At 31.1% G+C, this 18,879-nt stretch overlaps 2 protein-coding genes across 2 annotated transcripts in view; both read left to right on the top strand.

Annotated features, from left to right (window-relative positions):
• LOC124944604 (palmitoyl-protein thioesterase 1-like) overlaps positions 1 to 4,089 on the top strand; it is a 42,745-nt gene extending 38,656 nt beyond the window's left edge. The window contains exons 8-12 of the mRNA XM_047484903.1: positions 3,157 to 3,222; positions 3,293 to 3,331; positions 3,411 to 3,533; positions 3,638 to 3,730; positions 3,806 to 4,089. Coding sequence (XP_047340859.1) covers positions 3,157 to 3,222; positions 3,293 to 3,331; positions 3,411 to 3,533; positions 3,638 to 3,730; positions 3,806 to 3,976 — 492 coding nt within the window. The 3' untranslated portion in view covers positions 3,977 to 4,089. The remainder of the gene's footprint in view (positions 1 to 3,156; positions 3,223 to 3,292; positions 3,332 to 3,410; positions 3,534 to 3,637; positions 3,731 to 3,805) is intronic.
• Positions 4,090 to 8,761: 4,672 nt separating this feature from the next.
• On the top strand, positions 8,762 to 16,845 carry LOC124909983 (palmitoyl-protein thioesterase 1-like). Its single transcript, XM_047450609.1, has 12 exons — positions 8,762 to 8,843; positions 9,037 to 9,121; positions 9,224 to 9,263; positions 9,357 to 9,377; positions 9,472 to 9,525; positions 9,619 to 9,669; positions 9,742 to 9,804; positions 9,903 to 9,968; positions 10,031 to 10,069; positions 10,146 to 10,268; positions 10,374 to 10,472; positions 16,675 to 16,845. The coding sequence occupies exons 1-12, from the start codon at positions 8,762 to 8,764 to the stop codon at positions 16,843 to 16,845; spliced, it is 894 nt and encodes a 297-aa protein (XP_047306565.1).
• The last annotated feature ends 2,034 nt before the right edge of the window (positions 16,846 to 18,879 follow it).

Genomic DNA, 18,879 nt, shown 5'->3' on the forward strand with positions numbered 1-18,879 from the left:
TACAAACGGCTTTCATGTGAAGTGCCTCAAGTAAGAGCGTATATACTCTAATGTGAAACACTTCAAATGAGAACTCCACATTAGATCGTCAAATTAGAGTTTCACATTAGATCTTCAAATTAATGAGAGTTTCACATTTGAGCTTCATATTGAAAGAGAGATTTTACAATATTTTACTTTTCTAAGAAAGTTTATTTTAAAGAAAAGTGAAAAGAGAAAGAGGTCATAGAAAAAGATAGAAAAGAAATAGTGCTTGAGAAAATAAAATTAAAGAAAAAGAAGTTAAAAAGAAATAATAATTAATTCATTCTAATATTATTTTATCTTATATATTATCTTCTTTTTTTATACAATATTTGTTCCCATAAAAAAACTACTTATTATTTGTTTTTTACTAAGAAGGCATCAAAGCTATTTTTATTTTCATGTCAAAGTCTAGAAATGTTTTATTAAATATTTATAAAGAAAAGAGTTTATGAATAATTATATATATATAATTTTAATTTATATTCTTATTTAGAATGCATTAAGTTGAAATGAATGTAATAGTATAGGTTAGACTAAATTTATTTAAATAAATAAATAATTTAAAAAAAGAAGTTAATGTTATATATATATATATATATATAATTATATATAATGATGTAAGAAAAAAAAGTCTAGCTCCAACTTATTCTGAGTTTGCTAAAGATATGTTTCATCATAATCTAATAATTTTGTTAGTCGAATTAAATTAAACATTAGATAATTTTTATTATAATAAAGTTTACTTTTGGTAGGTTGCAAGCAAGTGTCTCTGTCTGAACAAGACGTTATGTGTTGGAAAAATATGGACAGTTTCAATGTAGGGCATTACTACAAATTCTTCGCTAAGATGAGTTCATATGGTTTATGTTGAGAGAAGTTTTCAGGATCAATGATCTCATTTTTTGGATGGAGCAATATTCACGATAAGATTCTTATGAATGATATATGTATAAAAAAGTTGTATTATGATAAGTTGTTTGTGTCACAAAATGTTAAATCGATAACTCACTTACTTTTGCATTGTTGAGAGATGATTAGTATCTAAAGTCTTTTAAGGAGTTTATTGTGATTCACTAGGTGATGTCCGAGTTTTTATGCGGCTAATATGACAGATTTATATATTTGTGTTATCATCTAAATTTTTTTTGATGGTTATCTAGTCGGAAAAAAAAATGTTGAAGGTCGGTGAAGTTGGTTGGAGAGTACTATTCTTCTAAAATACCTGCGAACTTAATAACCTAATGAGAAAAGTGGATAATTATATTCTTCTTTTCTATTTTATTTTCTTGTGTCATTTTTTGTTATTGTGTGCTTAAACGATTTTTATCATTTTTAATATAAATGAATCATTTAAAAATAATAATTTGATAATGTCAAAACGAGATTGAATAGAACACGAGAAGTCAAAAAACATTTCTTCTTGGCCCTCAAATGACTTTTCTAGCATCAGAGGGTGTATTGTTTCTTAAATTTAAATAATACTCCAAACCGTTGGTGGATCGTTTATTTTTCATACCCTCTGACCGTGTTGATCGTCATTTCTTGAATTCATGTTCGTCCCCTCTTAACAACCAAGGAAATAATATTGGATCCGTAATTATTTTTCTTTTTTTTCAATAAATAGTTACACAAATTGTTAATTCATATAAAACCCCTCTTACATTTATCCTTACATGATTTATATGAGTTTCTTACTATTTGAGTCATGTATATCGATGGTGCATTATAATCTAACAAGACATCTTTTAACAACTTTTAGCGTTAGAGATTTTTCGGACAACATTTTATTGGTTAGTTCAGTTTACCTTACTTTAAAGTGATTTTTAAAAAAAAAATAGAAAGAAAGGAATAAAAATTCTCTCCTACGCAACATGTTCTCAAGCAAAATGTGAATATATACATGTCACGTTCTTCACTTGTAGCTTCTTCTGCTCTGGTAAGAGCTTCCTCAGTTTCATGCTTTCATTGCTCCTGAAACCAAACAAGAAGATTGGTAATTAGCTGCTTCTGAAGATGGCGAAGTTAATCATTCTTACATTGGCATTGTTTTGGGCATTTACGTCTGCGTATTCTCTCCCTTTTGTTGTTTTTCATGGTAATCTTGGACACTCTCCGCCATTGCTAACTTATGTGAAAGTCTATTGTTTTTATACTTCATTTAAGTTTTAGTTTCTTTTACTTGTTATTCCAGTTTGAACATATAAGTATAATTGAAGATATGATTGTGTTTTTATAATTCTTGGTTTATTATTGCAGGAGTTGCACATAAATGCACAACCAGTGGAGTGGGAAATTTTACAAATCTTCTAAGCAAATGGTCGGGTTCCAAAGGACATTGCATGTAATATCTCTGTCTAGTTTATATGCTCGATTGTATTGTTTCCTATTCATTTGACTGATCACTTGTTTCCTTCAAACAGAGAAACTGGAGATTCCTGGCTCGTGCCAATCACAAAACAGGTTTGTCTATTAGCCATGGCAAATCCCAGACTCAGCTATTTTCCTCTCCAAATTTAACTTCTGTTTCGGTTTTACTTCTTGCAGACTGAAATTGCTTGTGAGAAGGTTGTAGAACTACCTGGTTTGTCTAATAATTGAGTTGGTATGAAGTATAGTTTTTCCCTTAGCCCTTTACTTTCTTTCCTGCAACTTACAGGTGAAAAATATTAGTGAGCTCAGTAAAGGCTACAATATAGTTGGACTTTCCCAGGTTTGTTCAATGAAATTGATCGAAAATTGTTATCTCATTTCTTGTAACTTATGGATGAAATGTATTTATTGGATAAATTTGACGATTTTTCCTTTAGGGAAGTATCATTGGTCGTGCAGTTATTGAGTTTTGTGAAGGAGCCCCTCAAGTAAGATTCATTAGCATTAAAATGTATTAAATTCCATTTACTTGATTTCTGCAACAACTTGATGAAAATAGGTGAATAATTTCGTATCACTGGCTGGTCCACATGCTGGGATAGGTTCGTTTCCTTTTTTTAGTGTAAGTTTACTTTCCTTGCTGTCTCGAAAGTTACTGTTTTTGGAATTTGAATGAAGAAGCCATTCTTGGGAGATGCATCCTTTATGGTGGTTTTGCTTCTTACCCGATAATAATTAGTTTTTTTTTTCTTCCTGCAGTCCCGAAGAATCCGCAATCTGGTGAACTATGTGATAAAATTAGGAGTATATAGTAAATATGTGCAGGTACAATTTTCCTCCGATCCTGAATCTCCTTTTTTTCAAAAAATAAATTTGCGAAATGATTTGATTGCAGAAAAACTTTGCACCGGCTGGTTATATAAAAATCCCAACTGTGAGTATCTAGATTTTGCCTATATAATGGTCGGGATTCTTATAATCATACGATTTTGCAACTTTATATACTTTGTTAGGCTATTAATCGATACATGAAAGGATGCAAGTTTCTTCCTCGACTGAATAACGAATACAAGGATCAGAAGAATGCTGTTTACAAGAAAAGATTCGCCAGCTTGCAGAATCTTGTGCTTATCATGGTGAGTGGAATTGTCTTTTCTTTTCACAACTTTCAGTTTATAAGAGCATACTGAATCCTGTTTTATTGGCATGATTCCTGTTTTCTTGTTTTGGTTATTAATAGTTTGAGGATGATGAGGTTTTGATTCCAAAAGAAACCTCATGGTTCGGGTATTTCTCAAATGGGTCGCGGAAAAAGGTTTTGCCTGCTCAAGAGGTGAGTCTAATAACGGTTTGAATTTTGGCACCGTCAATAATGACAATAATAATAATTGATATCTTTATACTGTAGACAACATTGTACAAGGAAGATTGGATTGGTTTAAGGAGTTTAAATGAAGACGGTAGAGTTCAATTCATAAATGTATCGGGACGGCACCTCCAGTTATCGGAAACGATTATGATGCAATACATTGTGCCTTATTTGGAGAGAAGCGCATCGAGATATCAACTATCCATATGAAGAAATACATTGCCTTTCCAAAATGGTCATTGGAATTGGATTTGATTAAACAAGCGGTTGAATTTAAGGAAGAGATTATCTATTTGTATACATTATTTTTATTTTTGAATTTAAGGAAGAGTGCAATAATAAGAAAGTATGACATTTTAAAATTTCTTTATATGACATTTAACTCTTTAGAATTGATATTTTTATTTTTAATAATATATACTTACAAATTTATGCTTCCAGTTAGGATTAAAAGCTAGAGGTTGTTTTATTGCTAAAGAAAAAACTAATAACCTCGTCCTACAAATTTAAGATTCATTTAATAATAAAATGTACTGTAGAAGAGAGTGTTAAGATTTTCAATCTTTTAGGTCGAGAGCAATGGAACTTTTATAAAATTTTCAAAACACCCATCTCAACATTTAACCTCATGACCTTACAGGTTTATACTATGATCTATGATTCATATATTTTTAACCATCAACATCTCATTGGTTATCACAAGTATAATTGACTTAAATTTACATTTGTAAAGATTTAAAATCTTGTTTTGAGTGTGAAAGGTGACCACTTTAACAATTAGACCAATTATGAGTTTATTTATAAATTTGTATATGCATATTGTATATTTTGTAAACTAATAAATTTTGATTTTGACTTTTAATAAAATTCTCAAATAATATTTTTTTATTATTATTAAGCTAAATTTATTTTTTCAAATGTAAAAAATATTATTTATCATTTTGTGTTGAATATAAAATGTAGACAATAATAAAAAAAATCAATTTATTTTTATTTAAATATATCATAAATTAAGTTTTAAATAGATGGTTATATATAATTTTAAAAATGGTCACGATATATAATATATAATAAAAATTTTAAAAAGTTAATGTATATTAAAAATGATGAAAAACGTCAAAGTAAATCGACAAAAGCATAACATTAAGAAAAAATAAATAAAAATAAAAATAAAAAACAAAAAACAAAAAATGTTACTAAATAGGTTACTGAGCTCACAATTCATCGAGAACAATGATTAATTTCCTGACGGACTCTATCGACTTTCTCAAATGAATCTCATAAAACATCATAATAATAATATTATGAATGATACGTATCAGACGACTATGATCAGTGAAAGTTCGACAATTTCTCTTTAACTAGATAGTTCATCAAAAAATAATTTGGATAATAACTCAATTATGTAGTCCTGCCACATTTATCGCATCAATCCAAATTTCTCAACAACTATTCAAAGACTCAGGCATCACCCAATTAATCTCAGTGATAATCTACAAAAACTCCATATACTAGTCAACCCTCGACATTGCAAAAGTAAGTGAGTTGCTGATTCAACCTCCTTGTGACACATATGATAACGACTAACCATAATACAACATTTTTTCACACACATATCATCTGTAAGAATTTTACCGTGAATAACGCTCCATCCAAAGAACGAGATCTTAGATGAAATCTTTGACTCCCAAAGTTTCTCCCAACAAAAATTATATGAACTATTCTTAGAGAAAAACTTGTAGGAATGCCCTATAGGAAAACTATTCATATTTTTGTATTCGCATAACGTCTTGTTTAGATGGGGACACTTGTTTGTGTCCTACCAAAAGTAAAATTTTATTATGAGACGAACTCTCCATTATGTTTAATCTCCTTCTATATTTAGTTCGGTTAGCGAAACCACTAGATTTAGGATAACATGTCCTTAACTGTGATATTTCTACGTATAACAATGGAATCAAGCTCTAGATACGTAGTATCTAGACTTTTGACACTACACCAATTGTCGTCCAAAACCTGATCGAAGAACCATCCCCCACAATGAATTTAAATTGTTCATAAAAAAATTTCCACATAGAATAAATTCCCCTCCAAATGCTACATTCCGCTGGATAATTAGACATTTTTGTGAACCAACTAGACCAATCAAAACCATACTTACATTAAATCATCGATGCCCAAAGACTATTCGGTTCTGATACAAATCTATAGCACTATTTTGATAGAAGATCCTTATAAAAGGAAATAAGATCTCGAATATCCAAACCTACTTGATCTTTAAAATATTTAACCTTATCCCAACTAACTAAATGATAAAACAACAAGTTAGAGGATCCCAAAAAATTTACACATTATTTTCTCCATTTTCACCGTCACACTCTTGGAAAGAATGAATAAAGACATCATATATGTAAGCATAGATGACAACACACTCTTAATGATGATTAACTGACTCCTTTTTGAGATTATTTTACTTTTCCATATCAACAATTTACAATCTAGTTTAGTGATAATCGGATCCCAATTAGGGCTGCAAATGAGTCAAGCCGCTCGTGAGCTTCTCGCGAGCCGCTCGATCAAAGTTCGGCTTGAGCTTGACTTTGATCGAGTTCGAGCCGAGCTCGAGCCGGCTCGTTTAATATTTGAGCCGAACTCGAGCTCATATAATTCTTGCTCGACGGCTTGTCGAGCTTTTTCGAGCCTGATAATATATAATATATTTATTTATTTAATATAAAAAAAACTTAAAATTTAAAACAATTTTTTTTTCTCTATTTTCAAAGCCCATATCAAAGGCCCATAATCCACATTATTATATTATATTGTCATAAAACAAAACCCTAATTTCTAATGTATTCATAAGTGACTCTTCATCTTTTTTTCTTCTTCTTTCTTCTGTCTTCATCGTTTCTTCTTCTTCTTCCTCATCTTCACCATTTTTCTTTCTTCTTGTTCTTCCTCTATCTTCACCATTTCTTCTTCTTCTTCCTTCTTCACTATTTCTTCTTCTTTCGTCTTCATCATTACTTTCACTCATTCATAATAGGTTAATACATTTTTTTATGTTATCTCTCCTCTACACTATTTCTATCATTCATTCACAAGAAACCTACAGGTAAATTAAAATATATTTTCATTTTTACTATAGTTATTGCTCATACTTTTAAATAAATTTGATTTTTTGTATTATGAGAAATTTGTGCTTATATAGATAGTTCATAGATCTATATGGAAAACACTGTTATATATATTAATTGTTCATAGATCTATATGGAAAAACACTATTATATATATTAATAGCGTTCATAGATCTATATAGAAAAATATTTTTAATATATATTGTTCATAGATCTATATAAAAAAATATTTTTAATATGTATTGATCATAGATCTATATAGAAAAACACTATTATGGTAAACAATATTATATTATATTATATATAATATTGAAATATTAATATATTATATATAATAAAAGATAAAAGATAAAAAAAATGTTAGTATATATTTTTTATATATTATGAAGAGATAAAAAATGTTAGTATATATTATATATAATATGTTGAGAGAAAAAATGAATTTATAATATTAATAATATATTGTAATATTATTCTCTCACTTTTCACCGCCACACTCTTGAGAAGAAAGAATAAAGATATCATATATGTGTGCATAGATGACAACAAACTTTTAATGATGATTAATCGACCCCCTTTAGAGATTATTTTACTTTTCCATCTAGACAATTTACATTCCATTTTAGTGATAATCGGGTCCCAATACACCTCGATCGTAATTTAGCACCCAATAACATACAAAGGTATGTTGATGGAAGATCATCAATTCTAAACCCAAACACATTTGTCAATATCATCCTTCTTCTATTCGAAACAGGATCTGGAAAAAAAAATGTCTGACTTATTAAGTATATCTAAGTGGAGAAAAATCGTTGAATTTTCAATAATCGTAGTCTTCTAATGCATGTCATTCATAATTTTATTATTATGATATTTTATAAGATTCGTTCGAAAAGTTGGTGAAGTCGGTTGAAGAGTATCGTTCTTCTTGAAGACCTACGAGCTCGATAACCTATTGAGAAAAATGGTTAATTCTATTTTTTTTATTTTCTTTTAATTTCTCATATCATTTTTGTTATTGTGTTTAAACGATTCTTTTAATTTTTAATATATATGAACCATTTAAAAATAATAATTTGATGATTTTAAAACGAGTTGAATACAACACGAGAAGTCAAAAAGTCATTTCTTCTTGGCCCTCATATGACTTTAGAGGATGCATTGTTTCTGTTTCCATCGTTCAAATTTGACTTGATATTATGTTTTGTTTTGTTCAGTTCGACAACTTGTTTAGCCGGATCAAATTTTTTGTCTCAAAATTTATAATCCGAATAATACTTCAAACCGTTGGTGAATCGTTTATTTTTCATACCCTCTAACTGTGTTGATCATCATTTCTAAAATTCGTGTCCGTTCCCTTTTTAACAACAAATCAAACAAAATAATTGGATTTGTAATTAGTTTTCTTTTTTTCAATAAATAGTTACACAAATTAGTCTATCATATAAAACCTCTCTTACATTTATTCACGCATAATTTATAAAAGTTTCTTATTATTTGGGTTATGTATATAGATGAACCAATATAATCTAACTAGACATCTTTCAACGTTGTTTATCAACCCTGGACTAAAATATAATTTTAAAATTCATTTATAATATTTGGTAGAGATTTTTACGACAACGGTTTATTGGTTGGTTAGTTCGGTTTATCTTACTTTAAAGTGATTTAAAAAAAGTTAAAATAAAATTATTACTTTAGAAAAAAAAGTAAAGAAAATTCTCTCTAACGCAACACGTTAATGTGAATATATATACTTGTCACGTTCTTCACTTGTAGCTGCTTCTACTCTTATAAGAGCTTCCTCAGTTTCATGCTTTCTGTGCTCCTGAACCAAACAAGAAGATTGGTTTTGAAGATGGCGAAGTTAATCCCTTTTACATTGGCACTGTTTTTGGCATTTACGTCTGCGTATTCTCTACCTTTCGTCGTTTTCCATGGTAATCTTGGACACTCTCCGCAATTGCTAATTGATATCAAAGTCTATAATTGTATTTCTATTTATTGTATGCTTTAAACCTCATAATTTTAGTTTCTCTTACATGTTATTCCAGTTTGAACATAGTAATTAAGTACAATTGAAGACATGTTTGTGTTTTTGATATATAATTAATTCTTGGTTTATTATTGCAGGTGTTTCACATAATTGCAACAGCAAGTCAGTGCAACGTATTACCAATCTTCTAAGCAATTGGTCGGGTTCCGAAGGACAATGCATGTAATATCTCTGTCTAGCTAGCTAGTTTATATGCTCGATCGCTCGATTGTATTATTATTTCCTATATATTCATTAGACTGATCACTTGTTTCCTTCAAATAGTGAAACTGGAGATTCGTGGCTCGTGCCAATCAAACAACAGGTTTGTCTGTTACTGTTAGTCATGGCAAATCCCAGACTCAGCTATTTTCTTCTCCAAATTTAACTAGATCTGTTTCGGTTTTACTTCTTGCAGACTGAAATTGCTTGTGAGAAGGTGGTAGACCTACCTGGTTTGTCTAATAATTGGTAGAGTTGCTATAAAGTATATATAGTTTTTGCCTTAGCCCTTTCCTTTCTGCAACTTACAGGTGAAAAATATTAGTGAGCTCAGCCATGGCTACAACATAGTTGGAATTTCCCAGGTTCAATGAAATTAACCGAAAATTGTTATCTCATTCCTTGTAACTTATGTGTGATATGTACTTATTGGATAAATTTGACGATTTTTCCTTCAGGGAAATATCATTAGTCGTGCTGTTATTGAGTTTTGTGAAGGAGCCCCTCAAGTAAGATTCATTAACATTAAAATGTATTAAATTTCCATTTAATTTATTTCTGCAACAACTCGATGAAAACAGGTGAATAATTACATATCACTGGCTGGTCCACATGCTGGGATAGGTGCGTTTCCTTATTGTGGTGTAAGTTTACTTCCCTTGCTGCCTCGAAAGTTACTGTTTTTGGACATTGAATGAAATGCCATTATGGTTTGCTTATTAGTTTTTTTTTTGTCCTGCAGTCCCGAAAAATCTGCAATCTGGTGCACTATTTCTTAAAATTAGGAGTATATAGTAAATATGTGCAGGTACGATTTTCCTCCAATCCTGTATAAAAAAACAACAAATTTGAGAAATGATTTGATTGCAGGAAAACTTTGCACCGGCTGGTTATATAAAAGACCCAACTGTGAGTATATCTAGATTTCGCCTATATAATGGTCGGGCTTTCTATACGATTTTGCAACTTTATATATTTTTGTTAGGTTATTAATCAATACATGAAAAGATGCAAGTTTCTTCCTCGACTGAATAACGAATACAAGGATCAGAAGAATGATGTTTACAAGAAAAGATTCGCCAGCTTGCAGAATCTTGTGCTTATCAAGGTGAGTGGAACTGTCTTTTCTTTTCACAACTTTTCAGTTTATAAGAGCATACTGAATCCTGTTTTATTGGCATGATTTCTGTTTTCTTGTTTTGGTTATCAATAGTTTGAGGATGATGAGGTTTTGATTCCGAATGAAACCGCATGGTTCGGGTATTTCTCAGATGGGTCGCGGTCGCGGAAAAAGGTTTTGCCTGTTCAAGAGGTGAGTATAATAACGGTTTGAATTATGGCACGGTCTAACAATAATAATAATAATTGATATTTTTATACTGTAGACAGAATTGTACAAGGAAGATTGGATTGGTTTAAGGAGTTTAGACGAAGCAGGGAGAGTTCAATTCATAAATGTCACAGGAAAGCATGTCAAAATAACGGATATCGATATGATGAAATACATTGTGCCTTATTTGGAAAGAAGCGCATCAAGATATCGACTATAGATGTGAAGAAATACATTCCCTTGGGATTGGATTCCATTAAACAATTGGTTAAATTTAAGGAATAAATGTTCTATTTGCATACATTATTTTATTTTTCAATTTAATGAAGAGTACAATAATAATAATTAGAAAATATGATATTCTACTAATATTATTTTTGTATTTATTTATCTAATTTATCAATACTTTTATTTTTAATAATATATAATTACAAATTTATGCTTCCCGTTAGATGAAAAGATAGAGTTGTTTGATTATTAACAATTAATATTTTATTAGTTACGCGGCTTTATTATCTCAAGGAAAATGTGACCACTCTAATCATCATATCACTTATTATTTATGAATTTTGTTCATAAATTATATATATATTTATTTATGATATATTTTGTAAACTTACAAAATTTTGAAATTTTAATTTTTTTTTATAAAATTCACAAATAACATTTCCATGTTTATTAATAAGCTAAAACTATTTTTTAATATAAAAAATATTATTTATTATTTCTAGTTAAATATAAAATTTAAATAAATAATATAAAAAAAACAATTTATTTTTAACTATTTTTTAATTATAAAAATATTATCTACCTTTTGTGTCAAATATAGAAAAATAATTAAAAAATGATCAATGTATATATAATATATAATTATAAAAATAATTAATATAAATAGAATTATTGATATATATATAATTTTTATTTTTTTTTTATTAAAGAACACTTATTATGTGAATATAATTGAATTAAATTTATATTCTTAAAATTTATTATTTTTTGAATTATTAATGTTTTATTTATTAGTTAGAGAGAAATAAAAAGAATAATAAAAAATATTTATATAATTTTAAAAAGTGGTAAAGTATATTATATAAATTATAAAAATAATTAATACAAATTAGAGTTATATATATATATATATAATAAAATTTAATTAAAGTCGTTATTTACTTATTTTAATTTTTAAAATTTATTAATTCTTGAATGGTTAATGTAGACTATATATTTTATTTATTAGTTAGAGATAGAAATGAATAAAGAAAAAAAAAATGTATCCGTTTATTTATTTAAGCTGATTCACACGACTTGTATTTATTTTGTCTCACACGAAGATTCAAATTAACCACATCTTTTCATCTCAATAATTTAGATTTAAACATTATTATATATATTTTTTTTTGTAAGAGATTGTTTGACACAATTTCATTTTGCCCATGACTTTCAATATGTATAATATCATTAAATATTTTTTTATAAGAAATCTTAATTTTTTTTTTTCAAATTTGATATTTATTGATAGTGTCTAAACTGAAAAAACCTCTCACACGCAACACGGCCTATCCCCAATCGCGGAAAGGTTTGGCAAAATGTGTGAATCAATGATATATACTTCTCGCGATTCTTCACTTGTACCTGCTTCAAAAGATGGCGAAGTTAATCATCCTTATATTGGCACTGTTTTGGGCATTTACGTGTCTACTTATTCTCTCCATTTCGTTGTTTTCCATGGTAATCTTTAACTGCTGTGAAAGTCTATTGTATTTCCACTTTATTTAAGGTTTTGCCTACTCAAGAGGTGAGTATAACAGGGGTTTGAATTTTGGCGCAGTCAATAATTACAATAATAATGTTATAACGGAACGCGTGAGAATGATGTAAACAATAAATAGACAGAGATTTAACATGATTCACCAAGATAGAACTTGGCTACGTCCACCCAGAAGTGAGATTATTATTGAGAAGATTGTTTACAGAGATGATATGACAAACTAAGGTTATAACACGAGTTTATATAACATTCGGTTCCCTGAAACCCTAATACATAAATCCTAACAAATAGAGATTTGGGTCGGCCCATTAAGAAGGCCCAACTATTCAAGTCTATTCAACAAATCTCCACCATGACTTGAATTCTCTCAGATGGCCCAGATGCACTCGCCGGTGCCGGATGGCCCAGATGCACTCGCTGGTGCCGGATGGCCCAGATGCACTCACTAGTCCTTTCAGCCATATTCCCTCTTTAGCAGCTTCTGTTAATGCAATGTACTCTACTTCTGTTGTAAAAAAAATCACAATAGGTTGTAGAGTCGCTTTCCAACTAACAACTAAGCCCCCAAGAGTAAATACATAACCAGTCATAGACCTCCTACTATCAACATCTCCAGCTTAATCAGAATCTGAATACTTAGTAATCAGACATTGTGGATCACCTCCATATATGAGACCAACATCAAAAGTTCCCCGTAGATACTTGAATATCCTATTCACAGCTTGCCAATGATCCTTCCTTAGTTGTACCAAAAATCTGCTCACAACACTCCCTACCTGTGCCAGATCTGGTCTTGTACAAACCATAGCATACATCAAACTCCCTACTACACTAAAATAAGGAACTCGAGTCATATATTTTTTCTCTTCATCTGTCTAAGGAGCAAACAAAGTAGTAAGATGAATATTAGCAGCACAAGGTGTATTTATAGGTTTAGCTGATGACATCCCAAACCTTGACAACACCTTCTCAATGTAACCTTTTTGTGATAAGAAAAGTTTCTTCCGCCCTCTATATCTAAGAATCTCCATTCCTAGAATTTTCTGAGCTGCTCCTAGATCTTTCATCTCAAACTCAGCATTTAGAAAATCTTTTAGTTTCTGAACATCTATTTTGCTCTTTACTTCTACCAACATGTTATCTACATACATGACTAGGTAGATGAATGAGTCTTCCTCTAACTTGTTGTAGTACACACAACAGTCATATGCACTCCTCTTGTAGTTAAGAGACATCATAAAGTTGTCAAACCTCTTATACCACTACATTGGAGACTATTTAAGTCCGTATAAAGACTTCTTTAACATTCAACATATTTTTCCTTTTCTGGAACTTGGAAATCTTCTGGCTGAGTCATGCATATTGCTTCCTCTAGCTCTCCATGTAGAAAGGTTGTTTTCACATCAAGTTGTTCAAGCTCCAAATCATGATGTGTCACTATTGCTAGTAACACCCTAAAAGAAGTATGTTTGACTAATGGTGAGAAAATTTTGTTATAGTCTACTCTCTCCTTCTGATTGAACCCCCTTACAACAACTCGAGCCTTAAACTTGATTCCTTCAATAGCTGTTATACTTTCTTTTTTATTGAAAACCCATTTTCAGGTAATACCTTTCTCCCTGTAGGCAAAGAGACTAACTCCCAAGTATGATTTTTGTGAAGTGATTCCATCTCATCTCTCATTGCTGTGAGCCACTGCGCAGCTTCAAACCCAGATACAACTTCTTTGTAAGTGGATGGTACAGACGTATTCACTTCATCCTTAGCAATCTGTAGTGCATAACCAACCATATATTCATAACCGTATCTCTGAGGTGGTCTAACTCCAATCCTCCTTAACCGACCTTCAGCTACACTCTCATGAATAACTTAAGACGGTTGAGAATCTAATTGTTCAGACTCTGGCAGCTGACCCTCAACATGGGGTTCTTTTTCCTTTTGTAAAGTAGTTACTAACTCCACCTGTTTGTTAGCACTACTTCTTTCTGCTACTGATTTCTCAATAGAATTAAGTATAAAGTTCTCATCAAAGATGACGTTTCTACTCAGAATAACTCTTTTTTCAGATGGAGACCATATTTTGTATCCTTTTACACCATCTCCATAGCCCATAAATACTACTTTCTTCACTCTTGGCTTTAGTTTACCGTCACTGATATGATAATAAATTGTACAACCAAAGACTTTTAGACCCGAATAATCAGCAGATTTTCCAAACCATACCTCGTAAGGTGTTTTGCAATTAATCCTGGTGTGAGGCCCATGATTTATCAAATATCATGATGTAGTCACCGCCGCTGTCAAAAAACTTTTATCAAGCTTTGCATTAAAGAGCATGCACTTTGCTCTTTCCAGTAATGTCTGATTCATTCTTTCAACTATACCGTTCTGCTGTGGCATATGCCTTACCGTGTGATGTCGAGCAATCCCTGCATCTTTGTAGAACTGATTGAAATCAAATGAACAAAACTCCAAACCATTGTCAGTTCGCAACCTTTTTATTTTCTTTCCAATTTGATTTTTCACCAACGTTTTCTATTCTTTGAAGTATCTAAAGGCTTCTCCTTTATTTCTCATGACAAATAACCAATTCATCCTTGAGAAATCATCAATAATTGTCAAGAAATATCTCTGACCTCCAATAGATTCAACGCTAGCTGGATCCCAACAATCTGAATGGATATAATTAAGTGTGTCTTTTGTCGTGTGAATAGCCTTTGGAAACTTGTTTAGTCATAACTTGTTTAGTCGTGTGACCTCCAAGAAGATCCTCATTTTCTAGAATCTGCATCCCCCTTTCACTCATATGACCAAGCCTCATATGCCAAAGTTTAGTCATATCATCCTTGTGAATCTCTAAGGATGCAACAGAAATAGAACATGAGACAATAGAACCTTGCAAGAAATATAGAGTGCATTCTTGACACCTTTTATAATAACATTAGAACCCTTGCAGACATTCAGAACTCCACTTTCACCGTTGAACCAAAATCCTTTACTATCTAACATACTTAGAGATATCAAGTTCTTAGTAATAAGTGGAACATATCTAACCTCATTTAGTGTACAGAATCTACCACCGCGTGTCCTGATCTTGAATGAGCCAATCCCAATTGCCTTACAAACAGAACTATTGGCCATAGAAACACTGCCACCATCTACCTATTGGTAAGATTCAAACCACTCTCTTCGAGGACAAATATGATACGAAGCTCCATAATCAAGAACCCATGCATCAGTTTGATGGGTATGACCATCTACCACTAGAGCAATGTCATCATCAGATAATATATTATCTTCTACAACAACTGTAGAACCAGAATCAAATTTCTGTGGATTTTTCTTCAAAGGGCACTCATTCTTTCAATGTCCTTTCTCTTTGCAGTAATTGCAGATATTAGTCGGTTTATGACCCTTTAAAGTAAACGACTTATCGCGTTTCTTCTCTTTCCCTCGCCCATTACTTCCGCTGGTAAACAACCCTAAAGCTTGACTATCTGTAATTGCATCAGACACCATATGACGTAGATCCCTTGAATGAAGGGCATACCTGACATCTTCCAGACTTACTGTATCTTTCCCAACAATAAAAGACTGGATAAAATTTTCATATGATGGAGGCAAAGATACTAACAAGATTAATGCAACATCTTCATCATCAACCTTAACATCAATATTTCTTAATTCTAACATAATAGAATTTAATTGATCTTGGTGTTCTCTGATTTTCATATCTTCCTGCATTCGTAGAGTGAACAAACATTGCTTCAGAAGCAACTTATTGGTGAGTGACTTCGTCATATAGAGACTCTCTAACTTCAACCATAACCTAGTAGTCTTCTCCTCCTCTGAGACCTTGATGATAACATCGTCTTCAAGACACAACATTATTGTTGAATGCGCCTTCTCCTCTAGAATGGTCATCTCAACGGTTATATCTGCTTCTGATGACACTTTCAGTTCCCCCCATAGGCCTGTTGTTTCAGCAAAGCCCGCATCTTGATCTGCCATATGCTAAAACTGTTTCTCCCCGTGAACTTGTCGATTTTAATGTTCATTGTTGCCATTTCAGTTGAAGAACAAACAATCGAATAACCTGAAGCTCTGATACCAGTTTGTTATAACGGAACGCGTGAGAATGACATAAACATCCACCTAGAAGACAGAGATTTAACGTGGTTCACCAAGATAGAACTTGGCTACATCCACCTAGAAGAGAGAGATTGTTATTGTGAAGATTGTTTACTGAGATGATATGACAAACTAGGGTTATAACACGAGTTTATATAACACTCGGTCCCTTCAAACCCTAATACAAAAACCCTAACAAATAGAGAATTGGGTCGGCCTATTAAGAAGACCCAACTAATCAAGTCTATTCAACAAATAACAATATTTCATCTCTTTATCCTGCAGAAAACATTGTACAAAGAAGATTGGATTGGTTTACAGAGTTTAGACGAAGCTGGTAGGGTGAAATACATAAATGTATCGGGAGGACACCTTGATGTATCGAATATCGATATGAAGAAATACATTGTGCCTTATTTGGTAAGAAGCGCCTCGAGATATCCACCCTCGATATGAAGAAATACATTGTGCCTTTTCAAAATGGTCATTGGGATTGGATTCCATAAAACAATTGGTTGGATTTAACAAAGAGAGGATCTTTATGCATACATTATTTTTATTTTCGAATTTAAAGGAGTTTGCAATAATAAGAAAATATGACCTTCTAACAATTCTATTTATTTATTTGTTTGTATGACATTTAACCGTTTATTTTTCTAATATCTTACAAAAGTTAAACTCTGCTGAGAGATGTCAGGCAGTAAGAACGTAGAAGGCGATTCCTCTACAATGTTATGTTCTTCTCATTATTGGTCGTCAGTCTACACGGCAAATCATTACCTCCTCATTCATAGATCTCCGTCCAAACGATTTCGCTCGAACTCTTTCTCATCAGCATTGACGCTGGATTTTTTGTTGTCATTGGTACGGTTGCTCTTGATTGAAAATATAAGAAGAATTAATTTTTACCGTTATCGAAAGTTTAAAGTGAAAAATCGAGATTTTATAGATGACGGCATAACTTACCATCCTGTTGAATCTAGAAGAGATTGTGATATTTAATGGGAAGTTTTCAATCATATGCTTATTTAGAGTTTTTTTATTATGTTTTATTAACCTTCCAACTCACTGAGAGTCGTTCCCTAATTTTTATAAAGCGAGAAAAATAATTTTAGATATGTGAACGCCAAATTTAATGATTTTTTTCGAGTTCGGCGCTTGTTAAGTGTGGAAAAGGAAAAAAATAACTATGTCCCACAACGTTCTTAAGGTCTCTACTAATTCAATTTTAGCCTTTTTCCATTTTTTACATGTATCTTGTGTATTTGTACAATATAAAAAAATAAATGTACAATGAAAAGCAATCTAGAACCTAGGAATATAAATCCACACATAAATTATCTTAAAAGGTCAATAACTAAAAAATTAAAAATTTCATGTTTAAGATTATTCTAAGTCTATTTGATTTTTAGAATTGTTTAATTGAGTTATTTATATTTTGTGGAAGTTTTTATGTATGAATTTTGTATTTCGTTTTAGGAATTTTATAATTTTGTGTTTAATTTTTGAGATTTTATAATTTTATAGCTTTGAGTCAAGCCAATCCATAGAAAAAATTATATTTTAGTTGATTTTGTGTTTTTGATGTTGGTTCAATTTTAAATTTTATAACCAACAAAAACCAAAGAAAAAAAAACTAAAAAGAACTGAAAAAAAAAACAAAAGAACAGCCGCAAGTGTCGGAAAGAAAGCGTCAGTAACATCCTCGGTCCGAAACGTCGCTAAATGTAGCCACGAGCGAGTCAGCGCTCAGTTTTCGAGCGTGAAGCGGAGCAAGCGTTGTCTTCCATGCGTCGGGATGGGCTGACGACGCGCCTGGAAGCCTTGAACATGTGCCGCTACAGAAAGAACATGCATGTTCTTGGTTTTTCTCGGTCTCCGACCGAGGAGCCTAAGTTCTAATAATTTCGTAGCCTTAAATGGCTCTTTTTTTTTTAATTATTCTTGCACTCAAAGATTATTAACACATAATATAACAACAATATAAAAGAAAATCACATGATTGACCGAATTAAAATCAAGAAAATTGAAGAACAAGACATAAACTTATTTTTTTAACCAATTGTACAAATGGTTTTGAATGCTCATTAGTTGGGAAAGATTATAATTATCTTAGTATTGATCATTTTTCCTTTGGGGTGTGGAGATAGTAAATGGTGAATATATTTTTTGTCTTATAAAGAATTACTAAAGTGATATATTTGAAGTTGTAGGGAAATTTATTGATAAAATAAAAGATAAATTATAATTATTGAAACTCATTCATTTAGCTCGTTCGAGTGAAGGAGTTTGAGTACACAAATTTTACTTAATTTGTGTATGTTTGAAAAATGTAGCTTATTTAGTGGTAAATCAATTTATATTAGTGGGGCTGAGTTGACACAAATTTTATTACTATTATTGTTTATTTGTTCTGAAAACAAAGTTATTCATAAATCCACTCAAAGTTATTTGCCAGAAAAATGAATCAAAATCAAATAAAAGTTCTTA

The sequence above is a fragment of the Impatiens glandulifera genome, chromosome 7, assembly GCF_907164915.1.
Source record: "Impatiens glandulifera chromosome 7, dImpGla2.1, whole genome shotgun sequence".
NCBI lineage: Eukaryota > Viridiplantae > Streptophyta > Magnoliopsida > Ericales > Balsaminaceae > Impatiens > Impatiens glandulifera.